The 16,234-nt window shown below is 32.6% G+C and overlaps 1 protein-coding gene across 4 annotated transcripts in view; it reads right to left on the minus strand.

The window, feature by feature from the left end:
* The window catches only part of MED24 (mediator complex subunit 24), a 119,463-nt gene extending 106,163 nt beyond the window's left edge, over positions 1 to 13,300 (minus strand). For 3 of the 4 annotated variants that reach the window (XR_012756170.1, XM_075364065.1, XM_075364087.1), the window contains exons 1-3: positions 12,945 to 13,275; positions 7,751 to 7,921; positions 1,542 to 1,667 (exon numbers count right to left, since the gene is read on the minus strand). Coding sequence is in view for 3 of the 4 variants with exons in the window: in XM_075364065.1 (XP_075220180.1) it covers positions 1,542 to 1,667; positions 7,751 to 7,888 (264 nt within the window). In the remaining variant the exon portion in view is untranslated. The other variant, XM_075364074.1, reaches the window with a different exon arrangement.
* Positions 13,301 to 16,234: the final 2,934 nt, after the last annotated feature.

Raw genomic sequence — 16,234 nt, forward strand, 5'->3', positions numbered from 1 at the left:
TGTTGCCTTTTTTGGAAATCGCAGAGTTATCCATCTCAATTGGGAATTGAATTTCCGTACCATGCGTATCCTCTACAAGGGTGTACATGAGCCTATTATATTATACACTGTCCCTGTCTGGGTTGATCGCATGATCTTTAGGTGTTACAGGGACATTCTTTTGAGAGCCTAGTGTCTCCTGTTGGCGGTTACAGTACTGTGTCGTGGGACGCAGTCTGTTATTGCTGGCATTAAGCCAATAGATATTCTTACCATAGAATGTAAGGTATGTTATATTTTCAAACAGGATGGTCTTGTTACTTCGGAATGTAGGCGGAAAATTGAAACCTGGGTTTTACATCTTAGCAGGCCAGATGGGAGGATTCCCCTGTTGGTTGTTACATGTATGGTGTATTTCAAATTGTGCCTGATTTCCTTGCGGTTAGGTGGATTTCCCCCAATCGGTATATTACCCAATTCCTTTCCGTGCATGGTGCTTTTCGGGAGAGATTGGGTAGGTTTCGTTTAGTAGATTCAAGTCTATACCCAGATTGCGGGGTTGATGACACGGTGGACCATGTCTGTCCCTGGTATGAGGCTGAACATACCAGAGTAGTTAGAGACCTTGAGTGAGTGAACTCCTTTCTGGATCTGCAAGTTAACTGGAAGGTCCCTGTGGGAAATGGTCAATAATGTCTGGTTTCCTCCATTTCCTTGCATTACGTAGATTGGCTAAAGGTGTTTAAATTAAATAGGATCCCAGGTGGCTAGGGTTTCGACTAAGACATTCGTTTGGTCAGGGTAAGCATTTTGGCAACGAGCCTTAGTTAATTCAAAAACATTAATTGTTGAAGTTGAGTGGTGGAGCCACTGTTGGCGTGGGGGGTGACTGAGCTACCGAGGGCATGGTAGTCCAGCCATGAGGTGTGGCACTGTATTGCTGAGGACGGTCTTCAGGTATGATGTTTATAGTGGGTGATGGGATGTAGGTCTGAAATTCATTGTTACGTATAACACATTTTGAATGGTATGAGTTTAGCATTATATTGACTCATTACTAAATCAATGGTTGAGGTATTTACAATCACAAGTGTTAGTATTAAAACTGGACTAGGCATGAAGTTCGATCTTCCATGGACTCAGTTACCTAATTCACAGGGTGATATTGTAGGAAAAGAAGAGTGAAAATGTCTAAAGGAAACCTAAAGCAAAGGTGTTGGCTGAGATAATAATTTTTACTGATGTAAATGTCTCCGAGGCATTTGCATCGGTGGCATCCCAATTGAGGCCTGGCTAATGACTGTGAGATGTAATCAGTTAAAGGGTCTAAAGATGACCTTCGGTAAAGCCCCTCAGGGCTCAGAACGGACAGGGTGGTGTGGCGACCATAATCACCACAAGGAGGGTGGGTGTCTTCCCCTCCGGGGTTAGGATATCTGGATTTGTGATGTTTTTAATTTTGGTTTAATATATTCTGTTTTATTAACAATGAACAACACTAATATGTACAAATGTTTATGGCCAATTAGTCATTAGTTATCAGTTAATTCTGTCATAAATACCTGAGAACTTAATGAATGTTTGAGATATGAAAGTACCAACTGATTTGGTCCAGGTCCAACAAGAGCTTGCTGTAAAATGCAATCAGCCAAATTATAAACATCACCACTAACACCTCGCGGTAATATCTGAAAAACAAAAAATAAGATCTAAAAACCCATACAGATTGGTTAAATAAGTTTCTACTTATGTTATTTATTTAATTTGATGTATCTGTTCATTCTTTTTTTATTTCCACTGTTCTTTTTAACAAGCAAGTACATTTTTATACTCATATAGTTATGGAATACAACAAGCCTTGCTATAACAAACCTTGTTATTATTATAAAATACAAAAATGATAAGTTTAGGTTCCTGCTATTTTTTCATTAATTTAATGTTAAGCAATCCCCTTCCTGTAGTATAACAAATCTGTATAAACTCCTATAACATCTAATTAAGATAGCATGATATTAAATAATTTTCTCCATTAGAATAAAGGAATAAAGTTGATTTAACTTTTTGAAGGCCAAAAGTTAATTTTGATGCAAAATATCGTGGAAGACTAGAGTCAGTTCATAGAGAATGTTGTTTGCGAATCATAGCAGCATATAGAACAGTCTCTAAGGAGGCAGCTGAAGTCCTGACGGGTGCAATGCCTATATTTTTGGTTATTTTGCAGAATAAGAGGCTCTGGGAATAGAGACCCCTGCCATTAAGAATGCAGGGAAATGTTAAACATATTAGGCTTCGAAGATATGTTCCGTCCAAAGGATACACAAAGTGTAATGCTAAAAGGAGTTAATGAATGGAAAGCAGTTGAGGCCATGTTAAGAAGAACTAAGCGACATATTTATGAAGAGTCCCACCAGGAAATGAGATGTTGGAGGGTGTTGGAGTGGTCTGCAGCTCTGAGCGCTTAGGGCCCACCCCCCCGAGCACGTTGGGGTCGTCTCTGCGTAAAGAGGCAGTGGGCACTCCGCATTTCGGTGCCTGATGGCGTGCCCTTTACCAGACCCAAGGAACTATGTAGCACAACGTCTGATGAGTGTGTGTACAAAACTGCATTACATTTCGTCACTCCAGTCTTGAGTTATATCCGGCCACGTATGTTGTGTTAACGTGACCTGGTGCAAGCTTGCGGCATGGAACAGAGAAAGATAAAACTTTGTTTGACTTCAAAAATCTCTTGTTGAAACTTATTCTATAATACAGCAAGCATTTGGTGATAAAGCCACATCTCGTACTACAACATACACATGGTGGAAACAGTTTAAAGACAGTAGAGAGTCGTTGGATGGCGATGAATAAAGCAGGAGACCATGAACAGCTATGCACTTTCACAACAAAAACGATGTGAAAGTGCACCCACTCCTGCTCGAACAATCTCATCTTACCCTTCATGCCACAGCAGAAAAGCTAAACATCAGTAAAGACGGCAGTACAACAATTCTAACAGAAGAAAATGAACCGCTGAAAGGTGTGCTCTCGTTTCATTCCACACTTCTTGACCAAAGAACAAAAACAGGTGCGTCTTTCTTGTACTCAAGACTTCATAGAAACTGCTGATAGCAACCCAAATTTTTTGCAAACAATTGTAATTGGGGAATGAAGCTGGTGCTTCACGTATGATCCACAAATCCAAATCAATGTCAATCTGCAAATGAAGTGTCAATTTATTGATTGGTTGAGTCCTGGAGCACAAAGGCCGTCGAAAGTCAGGCAGCAAGTATGAAGAGTGAAAAAAAACGTTGATTGCATTCTTTGACTCAATGAGTCAAAAAATCAAATGGTCAAACTGTGAATTCTAAATTCTATTTGGTAGTAATGTAATGCCTGATGTGTCACATTCATCAAATCCAGCCCGAGTACCAGGATCCAGGAAGCTGGACTCTTGCACGACAATGCCCTGGCACACATGCCAACAGTTTTAACATGTTATTACACTGCAGATCAAATCACCATCTTATCCCACCCACCCTATTCACCTGACTTGGCTCCAGCATACTATTTTCTGTTCCTGATACTCAAATTGAAAATGAAAAGCCACTTTTTCAATCACATTCCAGCCATCCAAGAGGTTTGCATCGAGCAGTTGAAGGCGATCCCATAAAGTGATTTCTCCAGAGCGTTTGACAGGCTCTACCGGCTCTGCAATGAGTGTATAAATACAGAAGGGTTCTATGTAGAGTGCTGATGTGAGTAAATTCATTTATCTTTAAACCTGTATTTTTATTTAATTTAGTTTGGGAACGTTTCAGACATACTGTGAATGTTGACTGCAAACAAGATGGATCTAAAATGAATGAGAATGTAAGAAATATAAACATGTAGAATGCCACATTAAAATGTTTTCTAGAGAAGCTTGAAACTCCTCAGTCCTCCAAATCTTTTACTCAACCAATTAAGTGCACTTCAATGCTGTGATTACTTGAATTTAAAGCAGGTCATAAATGTTTGAAAGATCTCATTAATGAAACAGGATCTTATTCTAAGGAATATGCAGAGAAAGAACCTTTTGGTGGGGGGGGGGGGAAACACCTGTGTGTTATCAACGTCTGGAATTTTCTTTAATAAAAAGGTAAAATAATAAAACTAAATAAGGTTTAAAACTAATTATACGATATAATAAAAAATTTAAAACTAAGTTAAAACAAAAGTTAGAAAAGTGAAATAAAACTAATATCGCAGACGAAGTCTTTAAAATATAAAAGCTAAAATAATAGAAAATGGAAACTATATAAAACTTAACTAATTCCGATAGGGAGTGCAAAAGGTTCCCTACTCGGATAATAAAATTAAAGACATAGAACAAAAAAATCAAAATTGAAAGCAAGGGGAAAAATTATCAAAAACTCTTCTAGCATAAAAAATATTTATGACAATATTAAATTTTTGCAGTAACCTAGTACTACTCAAAAACAGAAACATCCGGTTCAAAATTTCATAATCATTGTACAAGATACCACGAATGTTTCTGGGTAGATTAAATTTACGACGCAATGCCGCATAACATGTGCAGTCTATGAGATGTGGTGCACAGTCATGCGGCAGTTGCATCGTGTGCATATGGGTGCTTGTCCTCCTGGCATTAGGTACTCGTTTGTGATCCTCATATGTCCTACCCGCAATCGGCAGAGGACTACTTCATGTCGAGTTTTTCTGCAAGACGAGTTCCATGGTAACACAGAATCTTTAATCCGTCGGAGTTTATTATCGACGGTAGTCGTCCAGTCACTTTGCCACCTTGCTCTCAGTAATTGTTTTACAAGATTAATAAAATCAGAGGTAGTAACTCGGGTGGTGAAAAGAGGTTGAATACACACTTCTTTGGCAGCATAATCCGCTTGTTCATTACCTGGAATCCCTACATGGCTAGGGACCCAGCAAAAACTTATTTTTGTGTTGTGATTATTCAACTCAGAAATTGCATTGTAAATTTCAGTGACGACAAAGAACCACTAGCCTCTGCAGACACTACATTAAAGTAGCAATGAGAAATGAAGAATATGTATTTAAAAAAATGAACCAAATGTATATAATACAGGCTAATTGTAGCCTTCTTCTGAGAGGAAATATACAGTCTTGGTATTGAAAAATTATGCTAACACAGTCTGACTGTTCTTTTATGCTCAAATAACACAGTAATTCATAAAATAAGTCCAGAAGCCATCAGGAAATGTGCAAAATTCATCTAATTTTTTCTGTAACAAAATAATGTCTAATATTAATATGCTTTTACCTGGCTGGTCATCATTTTTTACTGAATGAATAGATCACTTATAGCTACAATACACAAAAAAATGTTATGCATTTACAAAAGGTTCTGATTCTGTAAATAATATATTAACTCATAAAACTTCACAAATAATGAATGCAGATGTTATATGCTTAGTTCAATACTGTTTCAAATTTTTGAAAACCAATATATAAACAGTAATGCAATAAAATATTAAGTGATTCATCCGGTCATCCTACCAGCACCTGACAATCTGCATGTCACATTTTAAATATGAGTAATGAATCATGTAACTAAGAATTTTATAGGATCTTACAAAAGAACAGCTTACAAGCAAACAGAATATGTGAGGAGATATACAAATGAATACTAGTTTGGTTAAAGAAGATGTACAGGTATTAAGGAAGGGATGTTAAAATTTGTTTTTCAGTAAGTAAAATTGGAGTGAATTATAAGGAAAGAACAGCTATTTACAATTTATTTAAGATTATAAAGTGATATCATTATTTAATTTTTTTATGCAGAATAATCTGGATTGCCTTATTTGTACTTCCAAATTACCTGGAACAAACTGGAATCATAAGACATTAAATCTGTTTATTTCATAATATCATCTATAATATTAAAAGCCACCAACAAGCTTACTGTTAAATTTCTGAATCTACTGCTTTCATAATTTTTGTCACATTTCTGAATTTCAGGTTTAACATGATATTTTGAGAACAGTAGAATGAATTTAATCTATTTCTTATTAACTCAAAGGATTTAGGGTTTTCTTAACTCTAAAGATTTAGGGACTGATGGTTTAATGACATATGTCTGTTGTAAACATACTCATCCTGCTGTTCTTTACTTAAATACTGTACACCACTCATTACAAGAAATTTTATCAATCTAATAACATATGTAGTGTACAAAAGCCTATTTACTTTTTTATTTTCTATTTTAAACATATTACTATCCAACACAAAGTATGCACTCTTGACTTATCAAAAGCAGCATGCCATTTATGTACTTTAAATTCAGTAGACCTTCTTCTTATGACTATGTTGTCCTCAGATGATGAAACACCATATTTATTTGCATCTTATTCACAGCTACTTTAAATAATTGATTTGATGTACAATTAAACCATTCTCTGAGGTTCTGTAGACCCTTCATCACATGACCAAAATTACTCTTATTTGAATGTTTTTATGGTTGTTATTAATTTTCTCTCTGTTGACAGTCTACACGACCTCTTCATTCATGACCATCTCTCTCTGTTCAGGTACTGATAATGCTTTTTTTTAATTCCCATATCGCAAAACCTTTGAGTCCTTTTTTTAATGGTATAATTATGGGTAAACTTCAATTCCACAGAGGAGAATTAAATGTACATAGCAATATAATTATTTATAATCATTTAATTCATTGTTTAGTTGCTTACAATAGACAAAGTTTTTCAAGTTATGGAATTTATTGCATATTGCAGGCCATTTTAATCCTTGTCTTTATTTCCTGGGATTTTCGTTTATTTGTTTTGTTATTCTCTGGAGTTCTTTGATGTTTTCTGCCTACAAGATTGTATTATGGGCACATCTCATGTTACGTAACTTAGTGAAAATAAATTCATAAAATAGCAACTAAAAGAATGAGGGTACTAATTTCTTTTATGTCTCTTTTGTGTAAATACAGGTCATAAAAATCAGCATAGTGTCCTGTGAGATTAACAAACAATATTACCACAGTGAGAAAATATTTGGAAGGAAAAGGACAACCAGAAAAATCTGTTCTGTTTAGATAATGACCCTGTCAACCAGATGAATAAGAATTCCAATAAACTACTTACACTGAAATATTAATAACACAGAGCACCAAAATACCAAAAATCATCATCATTAAGAAACAAATTAAGGATTTTTTAAATATTAATTTACTTCAAAATAGATTTATTGAAAGAAAAGTTTGAGTTTGAACCTTAATAAATTTTAAAATTCAAGTAAATACCGTAACATTATGTTTAAATTTTCAACAATGCAAACTTATGGCGCCCTCAGCAGGTTGATATCTTTTTTTCTAGATAATCAGGACTTTCATTTATTTACATCACATTCTCTGAAAAAAATTTGATTACACTCTATTACAATTTTTAGGAATTAATCTTCACAAGTGTTTATATGCTTGCCACTAGTAGCTAATATTTTTTTTTTTAAAAGTTATTGTAATGTTTTATATATATTCTCTTCAAACTTGATAACTATTATCAATCCCTATTTTTATATCTAGAAAGCTAATGTTATGACTAGTTTCATTTCATACATAAATGTAAGTTATTAACATATATTAAAATTTAATTAAATGCTAACAGTACTGTAAAATGACAAAAAAATATTTTAATAAACAGTTTCTGCAATTGATTTAATATAAAAAGTAGGACATCCCAATTTATAAATATATATAATCATATACTTCTCTTATGGTTTTAATCCATAATTCTGACAAAACACTCACCGTTTTTATATGAATACCCCACTGAAGGTCAGACCATCGTTCCCTCCATGCTCGCAATAGCAAAGCCTTTAAACTACTTGTTTTGCTTGTTACTTTGCTTGTTTCCATTGTAACTCCTAATGCAGTCAACTTTCTCATTCTGGCAAAACTGTCATTACGTCTTCAAATTGTCTACAATAAAGATTTAATATTAAATTCAAGCCTTACTTATTCTTAAATATCTACCTTCTTTAAGGCCACAAACATTATTTAACAAGTGAAAATAACAACACAACCTAAGTATGCAACAGGTATTACAAACATAAAAATATCTTAACTGTAATTTACCCACACACAAACTAGTTTAAGTCTCAAATGATTCAACATAGATCCTTAAATAATAATTAATTTTATGCATAGACTATTCCTTCACACACGGACAAAATACATAAAGCACACATATTCATAAACATAAACAATCATTGCAAGATAATAACTCTGCTTTGATGAAACTAATAAAAAATCACAGAAAAACTTAATTTCATGTCTTCTAATAGGTGGCACAAGAAAGTATCCATTTACTAACAAAGCACCAGGAGGTTGCACACATTAATCACTAAACAAACAAATCAACTGAACATGCCATTAATGAAACTATTAGTATGTTGTGGAGGGGGGCAAAAAAAAGACTCAAATGCACTTTTTCAAGATTTATTTTACATTTCTGAAAGCCAATTTGTAAGAAACGAATACAGAGGTACAAACACATAAGAAAAATGTTTCCTTTTCTATTTTTCTTTGATAAAGAATAATAGGATAAACAGTTTAATCAATCAATTAAGTGCATTAGTTGTCTTACTGGCTTTTCATTCAGTTGATTATGGTTCAACTGTCAGTATGTGCTTAATATTTTACCATAAGCAGTACCCCCAATATCAACATTAAAAAAGCTGGCAACTGTGTTGTCAGCTTTTTTTCAGTGTCAACACAATTGTCATCAAACACACACACGTACATATGAACATTAACATCTGGAAAATTTCCATCTGGTTTTTGGGTTTCTTTAGGTATCAAATTGTCAAGGTATGGTGAAAACTACATATGCCCAAACTGGACCAGTTACAATCCTTTCCCTTCTAGAGCTACAGCCCTATCTAGATGAGAAAGTAAAAGTAACCAACGAATCTACAATACAAACAAATAATAAGAAAAAGTTTTAAAATGATATGTCTAAATAAAAAAACACAGCTTGAATATGTTGATAAATAAATAATAACACTGGTATATAAAATTTGATTTTTATTTTTTGTCCCAGAAGTGAAAATGGGTGAATCTAATAGCACTGAATTTTTGCACTGAATTCAAATGTGGTTTCAGAATTAGTCTATCATATAAGGCTTTTAGAGACAATTATTTTAATTTTACAACATGTATTTAAAATGTTTTCATAATATAATAATCTTACCTAAAAATAGTAATATTGGATTTTCTACGATATCTTGCATCATGAACATCTCTCTTTAGGGCTCAAAAATAATAAGATAGCATAATCAGACCACACTTGCCCTGGTACTGCTTTTCCACATCTGAAATATCCTGATGGAACCATTTACCATTTTCATCACTGACTGCTCCTAGATTTGGTAGGAAGAAATCCAAGTGCGAGTCCAAGAAGAGAATTTTCGGCAATAAGTTGCAACCCATGATTTTATAACATCATCCACTATTTCATTGTAATTTTCGGATTTATTATTTCCTAAGAAGCTCTGGCAAATGTAAAGAGTTCCATGCAGCTTTCTCCACCTCATTTAACGTAGTATTAAACTTATCATCTTTAAATAAATCTCTAATTTGAAGTCCTACAAAGATTTCTTATTTGAGTTTTGCTTCCCTGATCTTTGAAAACTTATTTTTTAAGTAAACAAATCCAAGCCCACTTCGATCCATTTCTTTCACAGAGTTTTTCATAAGCCCCAGTTTATAAGGAGTGGAGGTAAATAAGCTTTTTTTTTTTAATCAACAAGTAGTGAATTAGTAGCATTATTCTTTTTCTGGAATTAATGCTGTTCAGTTTGGCCACTCTTTCTGTATGTAATGATTTTTTTGGTCACTACTGTCCCACTCACAAAGAAAATAACAGTAAACTTGGTAAATCAAAGTTGAAGACCTTGTAACAGAGCGGTTACTTTCAAGTTGCCAGATATTCTACTGAAATTCTTCATACTTTATGTTATCTGGTAGAAGTTTCAAGTTCATGTAAGTTCTTTCAGATCCATAGCATAAGCTATTTGCACTGATGGAAACTCAATCCCAGTGGGAAGAAGCACAGCTTTCAGACTAGCTTTAGATGAATCAATAAAAAAAAAATGCCAATCTTGTTTTATACTTATGACCAAATGATTCCATTATAGACAAAACATTATTAAAAAAAAAAGTCCATCTTCAAATACAAAGAAATCCTTGAAGTCATTATGCCTATTTCTATAGACTAATACTTTTGTTCCGTGGTAGAAGCGGTTCCAATCTTTTAATTATGAGCCTAAACATTCTGCCTCCTTTTTTGATAAATTCAGATATCATACAAGGTCACTGACATCTCCTTTATTAGTAAATACAGGTAACACAAAACTTCATAGTTTGGGTAAACCCAAACATCATCATTATCGTCTGCCAAATCTTTGTGTTGTTGATCATCGCTATCTATGTATGATATTTTCTGGTGGTTTATAAACAGGCAGTTCTTCACTGACAGCCAAAGGCCTCATGGCAAATAGTGAAGTAGAACATGAAGTATACTTTAATTTTTGACTAATACCACAATAAGAGTAAGAGAAAAGTAAAAATTAGTGGCATGATCTTTTGGTTCCCGCCAAATCACAGGAACAGCAAAATTCATATACCGAGAACCCTTTGACCAGCTTGTAAGAAGTCTAACATAAGTAGCTCAACAAATGTGGAGAACTCAATGTTTCTCTTAGTCACCAACTTTGCAATTAAAATAAAGCTCATAAAATGTTTTGAAGAGAGGAGTAAAGTAAAACTATGTTTCAAAATTTAAATTTTACATCACCACAAATGGAGCAAAAGGTGTCTGGGGAGGGCTTACACAATCTCTAGGCATTTTGCAAAATTACACAATATACAAACACCACAAAAAATATTCTCACGATACTTCTTGAATTCAAAACATGAAATGTAAATTTAGAATACGTTGTAACTGAGAAACGTTTACACTGAACTACATTATATCAGCACATACAAACTAAAGATGTCAACAGAGTGAACACAAACACAGACTGGCTATGGCTTGAATCAGTAACTCCGACATAATCAAAACAGTCTGTAAGAAAGTCATCTTCTGACTCATAAAATTTTGTATATCAGTGTAATTATTATTATTATTTAATATTTTCGTCTTAGTTTCCTTTTATTTTGAACTCGATAAAAATTAATTTTAAATAACATGGTTTCTTTAATTAAAATATTACAAAACTAAAATTTTAAAACTAAGTAATGTTTTCAAAATAACATACAATGAACTGCTTCGTACATATTTCCTACTTAGAATAAATCCCCGTTTATCTGAAAAAGTAACTTGACAACAATTTTTAGAAATTAATCACAAATAATAAAAACTAGGGGGGCTGGTGCTGCTCCACAGCATCAGTAAATAATTTAACTCAAGTTGTAATAAATTTACTGTATTAGAAGTCATAAGACTTCCCTCCAAACAACGTTTTAAGATCTCTATGAATTCTTTATCTTAATTAGTTGCTGAGATAACTAATAAAAATATAGGAATTCCAATAATAATATTATCAAAAGTAAATTAATTTAAATAAAAGAGAAGTATTTAAATTAAAAAAAAATTGTATACCTTCATTTGAATGCCACTGAGGTAAGACTCTTGAGTATGAGAAAAGCAAGCTACATGCCCGTAAAACTACTCTCATAATTGAGTGAGCATAGTTTGTGCATGCTGATTATACATGGCCTGATATGTTGTTTTAATTACCGAGCAAGTGCAGAAAAATTTTTTTTTTAATATACAGATAGGTAGGTAATTAATGACAAAAAATAAAATACAGATCATTACATGAACTCATTTTATGCACACAATTCTAAATAGAATTGCAACAATATGTAATATGTTAAAACTTTGTATTCATTCTATGTTAGTATATCAATTACTAAAATGTGTAGTATTTGCTTTATTGAATGGTAATAAATGACTCAGCAGTATACTTTCATAAAATTAATGCAAACTGGAAAGGATATAATACAGGATATTATTAGATAATACAGGATAGAGGAATATTAGTAGATCACTCACCACAATTTATTAAAATATACTTCATATACATTAATCTGCAAAGAACACAGATAACATCTAAAAATTTATTAATCATCGCAAATTTATCATGCAGCTGATTTCAGAAAATAATATAGGCAAAAGAAATCATGAATGAGGTTCATATAATACACATGTTAAGACAAAAAAAAAATCACAAATTATTGTTAATTCTTTGCTATGTTTTCATCTATTTGAAATTATTTAATACTGTAATTTTTGAAATAACAAACCAACAAATTTTATGATCACTTTCAGAAACCTGAATGGTGTTATTCTCATGTTGGTATGATGATGTTACTGCTACAAGTGTTTTGAACTAGACAAACATTCATTTTGAATTATACTTGGAACACATTATACTAATCATCTGCCTAATTTTTAAAAAACCCACACCAGTACCAGATAACACCAGTTACCAAATATGGTTACAGAAATAACTGAAAACATTTTGAAGTTGTTAAACATTATATTTATAAAAATAATTCAGTTCCTTGTTTCAAAATCATCATACACGTTATAAATAGCATTATTAGTGATTGATTATACTTAGATAACAACCAATTTTCAAAAAACAATATGATGTCAATTAACACTTTACAACTCACTTCAAAATACAATATAAGTAGAACGCTTTATAACCGTAAAGTAACGATTATTTAATACCAGATCGTGGATACCTGTGTTCTTTGGTGGTTGGGTTTCAATTAACTACACCTCAGGAATGGTCGAACAGACTGTACAAGACTACACTTCATTTATACTCATACATATCATCTTCATTCATCCTCTGCAGTAATACCTGAATGGTAATTCCCAGAGGCTTAAGAGGAAAAAAGATATATAATTAATAATAAAACTAACCTTATCATAGTTGACAAGTAGCTCTTCAACGGTACGCCAGAAATTATCATCGAACAAGTTAAAAATACGTGCAAGTGAATATAAATGGAAAATTAGCACCGGCAATTAGTTAAATCCTGCATTTCACAACAAAATCGGCCACTGACCGAAAGCCGGAAAAATGAGGTTATTTTTCACGTATTGTTTAAAATGTTTTGAAGTTTATTTACTGATTTTCCATGTACCATTTGAATCTATGTTAACTTTAAATGAGGTATGGTTTAATAACATAAAAAGCAATCTAAAAATCATTAACAACTTAATGAAATGATCAAAGTAACAAACACATCAAACTAACTGCTTCAATATAATCCGAGCACTGGTTAAATTTTGTTAAAACGATGTATGATCGAATAACAATCGATCACAAAGCATATCGATATAAATAATCTACATAATACATAGTAGAAAATCATGTACACCAACATACATTAATTTCTCGGTAACAGTCTACAAACGACTTCGAGAAATTTTTAGTTCAAAACAGAAAATATTGCAATTATTTCTTAATTTTTTTTGGTAACTGTAACTTTTAATTTCTGATATTAATGTATGTTGAAGAACCCACCAGATTTTAACAATACTGAAAAAACAAGAAATATTAAAATGATTGCCTACCTCTGTGGCGAAGTGGTAGCGTCTCGTTTTTCATCCGTAGCTCCCGGATTTAAATCCCCGGCCTGGCAAAGTTTTTTTCATACGCTATAAATTTTAATTTTCACATTTCCACGTGCAAGCTGAGGTGAAATTCATAAAAAAAGAATAGGTCTGTGCTTTCATAGGGACTGATAAAATAATTTACAGATAACAGATAAAATATTTACTTAGAAAAACTTATTATCAATTAATTTGTAAAATTTATTGCAGATTTTGTTTATTAATTGAAGATATAAAAATACATTTTAAAGTAACATTGAACAATTTTTTTGCAAATTCTATAATTATTTCAAGTTCATGCAATTAGTAATCCACTATATTGACTTCATTTCTCTGGAAATATTGTGCATAATTAAAAATTATATATATATATATATTTTTTTTTTTCTATCAAATAAATCCGTAACTAATTCAAAATTGTTACTCCAGAAATATATCAGGCTAATATAACACCTAACACTTGGACAATACATTTACAGCGGCACAAGAAGTTAGGGGTTAGGATTGTTTTAAATCGTAATTTACAAATATGATACCATTCACTAGTGAAAATCCTAGTGTAATATCGCATTTCTTTGGAGTAATTTCAAACTCTATTGTGAACGATCTAAACTATTCCTTTCTATCTAAAAGGTTGCTTCTTACCAAGTGATACTACGATAGATAACGAAAAACTGATCCATTCAGTACTAATCCTCCAATAATCCAAATAGCTATAAAACTGAAATTTTGTAAAATTATTCCAGAGATTGTCCTTAGGTAATTTAAGGAAATATTACTTTATTTCCCAATACTTAGGGCCTTGTCATCTTAGATCTGAGCAAAACAGTAATGTATGATTAACATTATGTAATTAAACAGAAATGCAGATCTATAGTGCATTTACTAATTTTAGATCTAATCTCTGAGATTGAAACTTCAGTGTAATCATGATTCGACTTCCGGAAAATTTTGACATATCTTCACATTTCACATCCCCCAGACCCCAAAACCACAGTCAGTTCAAAAGCTTATATATATACATATACGTATATATATTTAACTTTCTTGTGGACACGATAACTACCTTAATTTTGCGCCAATCACTTTCAAATTGATATATAAAATATAACGACCTAAAATCTCGGTTAAGTTCGTTAACGGGAAAATCAGATAATGGGAGTGGTTTTTTGAAAAAACAAAATATCGCTATAACTTTCTTATTAAGTAAAATAACGAATTCGTTTAAAGTTCCTACTATTCTATGGATAAGGGCCTAAAATGTATCCTCCTAAAAGTTTTTGATATCACCAACCATTGGCCCACGGGGTGGAAAAAATGGGGTTTGAAGACCAAAAAAATCATACCTCTCTTAACAGGCACAGTATGAATCGATTTAAAGTGGTCGTTAGTCCTTTAAACATTACCTACAACTTTTATCTAAAAACAATTTTTTATATGACCAACTCTTACGGCAAGGGATGACCAAAATGTTGCTGGAATTATAAGATGGTGCTTATCGTATGCTAAACATGTGAAACTTTTTTCACATGCAACCATTGTTGTATTGAGTAAAATTTGAAGTTTTTCTTAACTTTAAGGTGGAAATTATTTTATCCCCTACTTAGCACCGATGAAATCTACCTCTGCCTTCTTGGGATACCTCTACCTCCGGAAATTTCCAGATATAAAAGAAAACCGTTTTGACAAGGTCAGTAATTTACTACTTATTAATAACAGTTATTTAGACTTCTTTTTTATTTGAATTATTTTTAGAAGAGACTTATAAGAAATAAAGGTTGATTAATGTTCTTTTATCTTAAGTGCTTTTCTGGAACGTTGATTTCGTTTTTCTTATTAAACTTGAGCTATTTTGATTGGTTCTGTGCAATTATTTTTTTTAGTATTAAATTGTATCCCTTGAAGAACTTCTTGCATGGCTGTAGTAATCAATTTGTTAATGGTAATTGTAGTAGTAAGTATATTCTGTGGTCTGTGGGAGCTGAACGGTTTTCTGACCTCGCCCAAGTACTGAAATTCATTGGATGATGAAAAGCCAATTATTGTAATATGAAGAAAAATCTAAATTTTAGTAGAATGTGGAACACGTGGTCATGCAGTCTCGTATGTATTGGGGTCAGATCTTAGTTTAAGTGTAGTAGTAAGCACAGTAATAAAATATTTATCAGTGTCGTATGTATTGGTGAAAACTATTACCACTTCCCTTATATAACAGACGAATTAAAGTTAGTTATTTGCAAACTGGATTTCATTGACAAAGCTACTCCCACCTAGCCAGATCACATGGCTGTTACATCCTGTTACTAAAAACCCCTGACCTTCATTCAATTTCATTTTGTACATCTGAAATTAACACAAAAAATATTACAAGAGACACCTGAATGGATGGATGTAACAGAAAAACTTCAGTCAGAATATGTATTTTCATTTAACTTGTTGCATCATAAAGTAACTTGAGGGCCACCATAAACTGATGAAAAATGGCAGCAAGACCATCATGCATATCATTCCCTACTATTTCACTTCCATCTAATACACATCTTCTAATGAAATCCTTTTTAGCCCTTTTATGTACATAATTCCAAAACATTTCT

Source organism: Lycorma delicatula, chromosome 1 (genome assembly GCF_047948215.1).
Source record: "Lycorma delicatula isolate Av1 chromosome 1, ASM4794821v1, whole genome shotgun sequence".
Taxonomy (NCBI): Eukaryota; Metazoa; Arthropoda; class Insecta; order Hemiptera; family Fulgoridae; genus Lycorma; species Lycorma delicatula.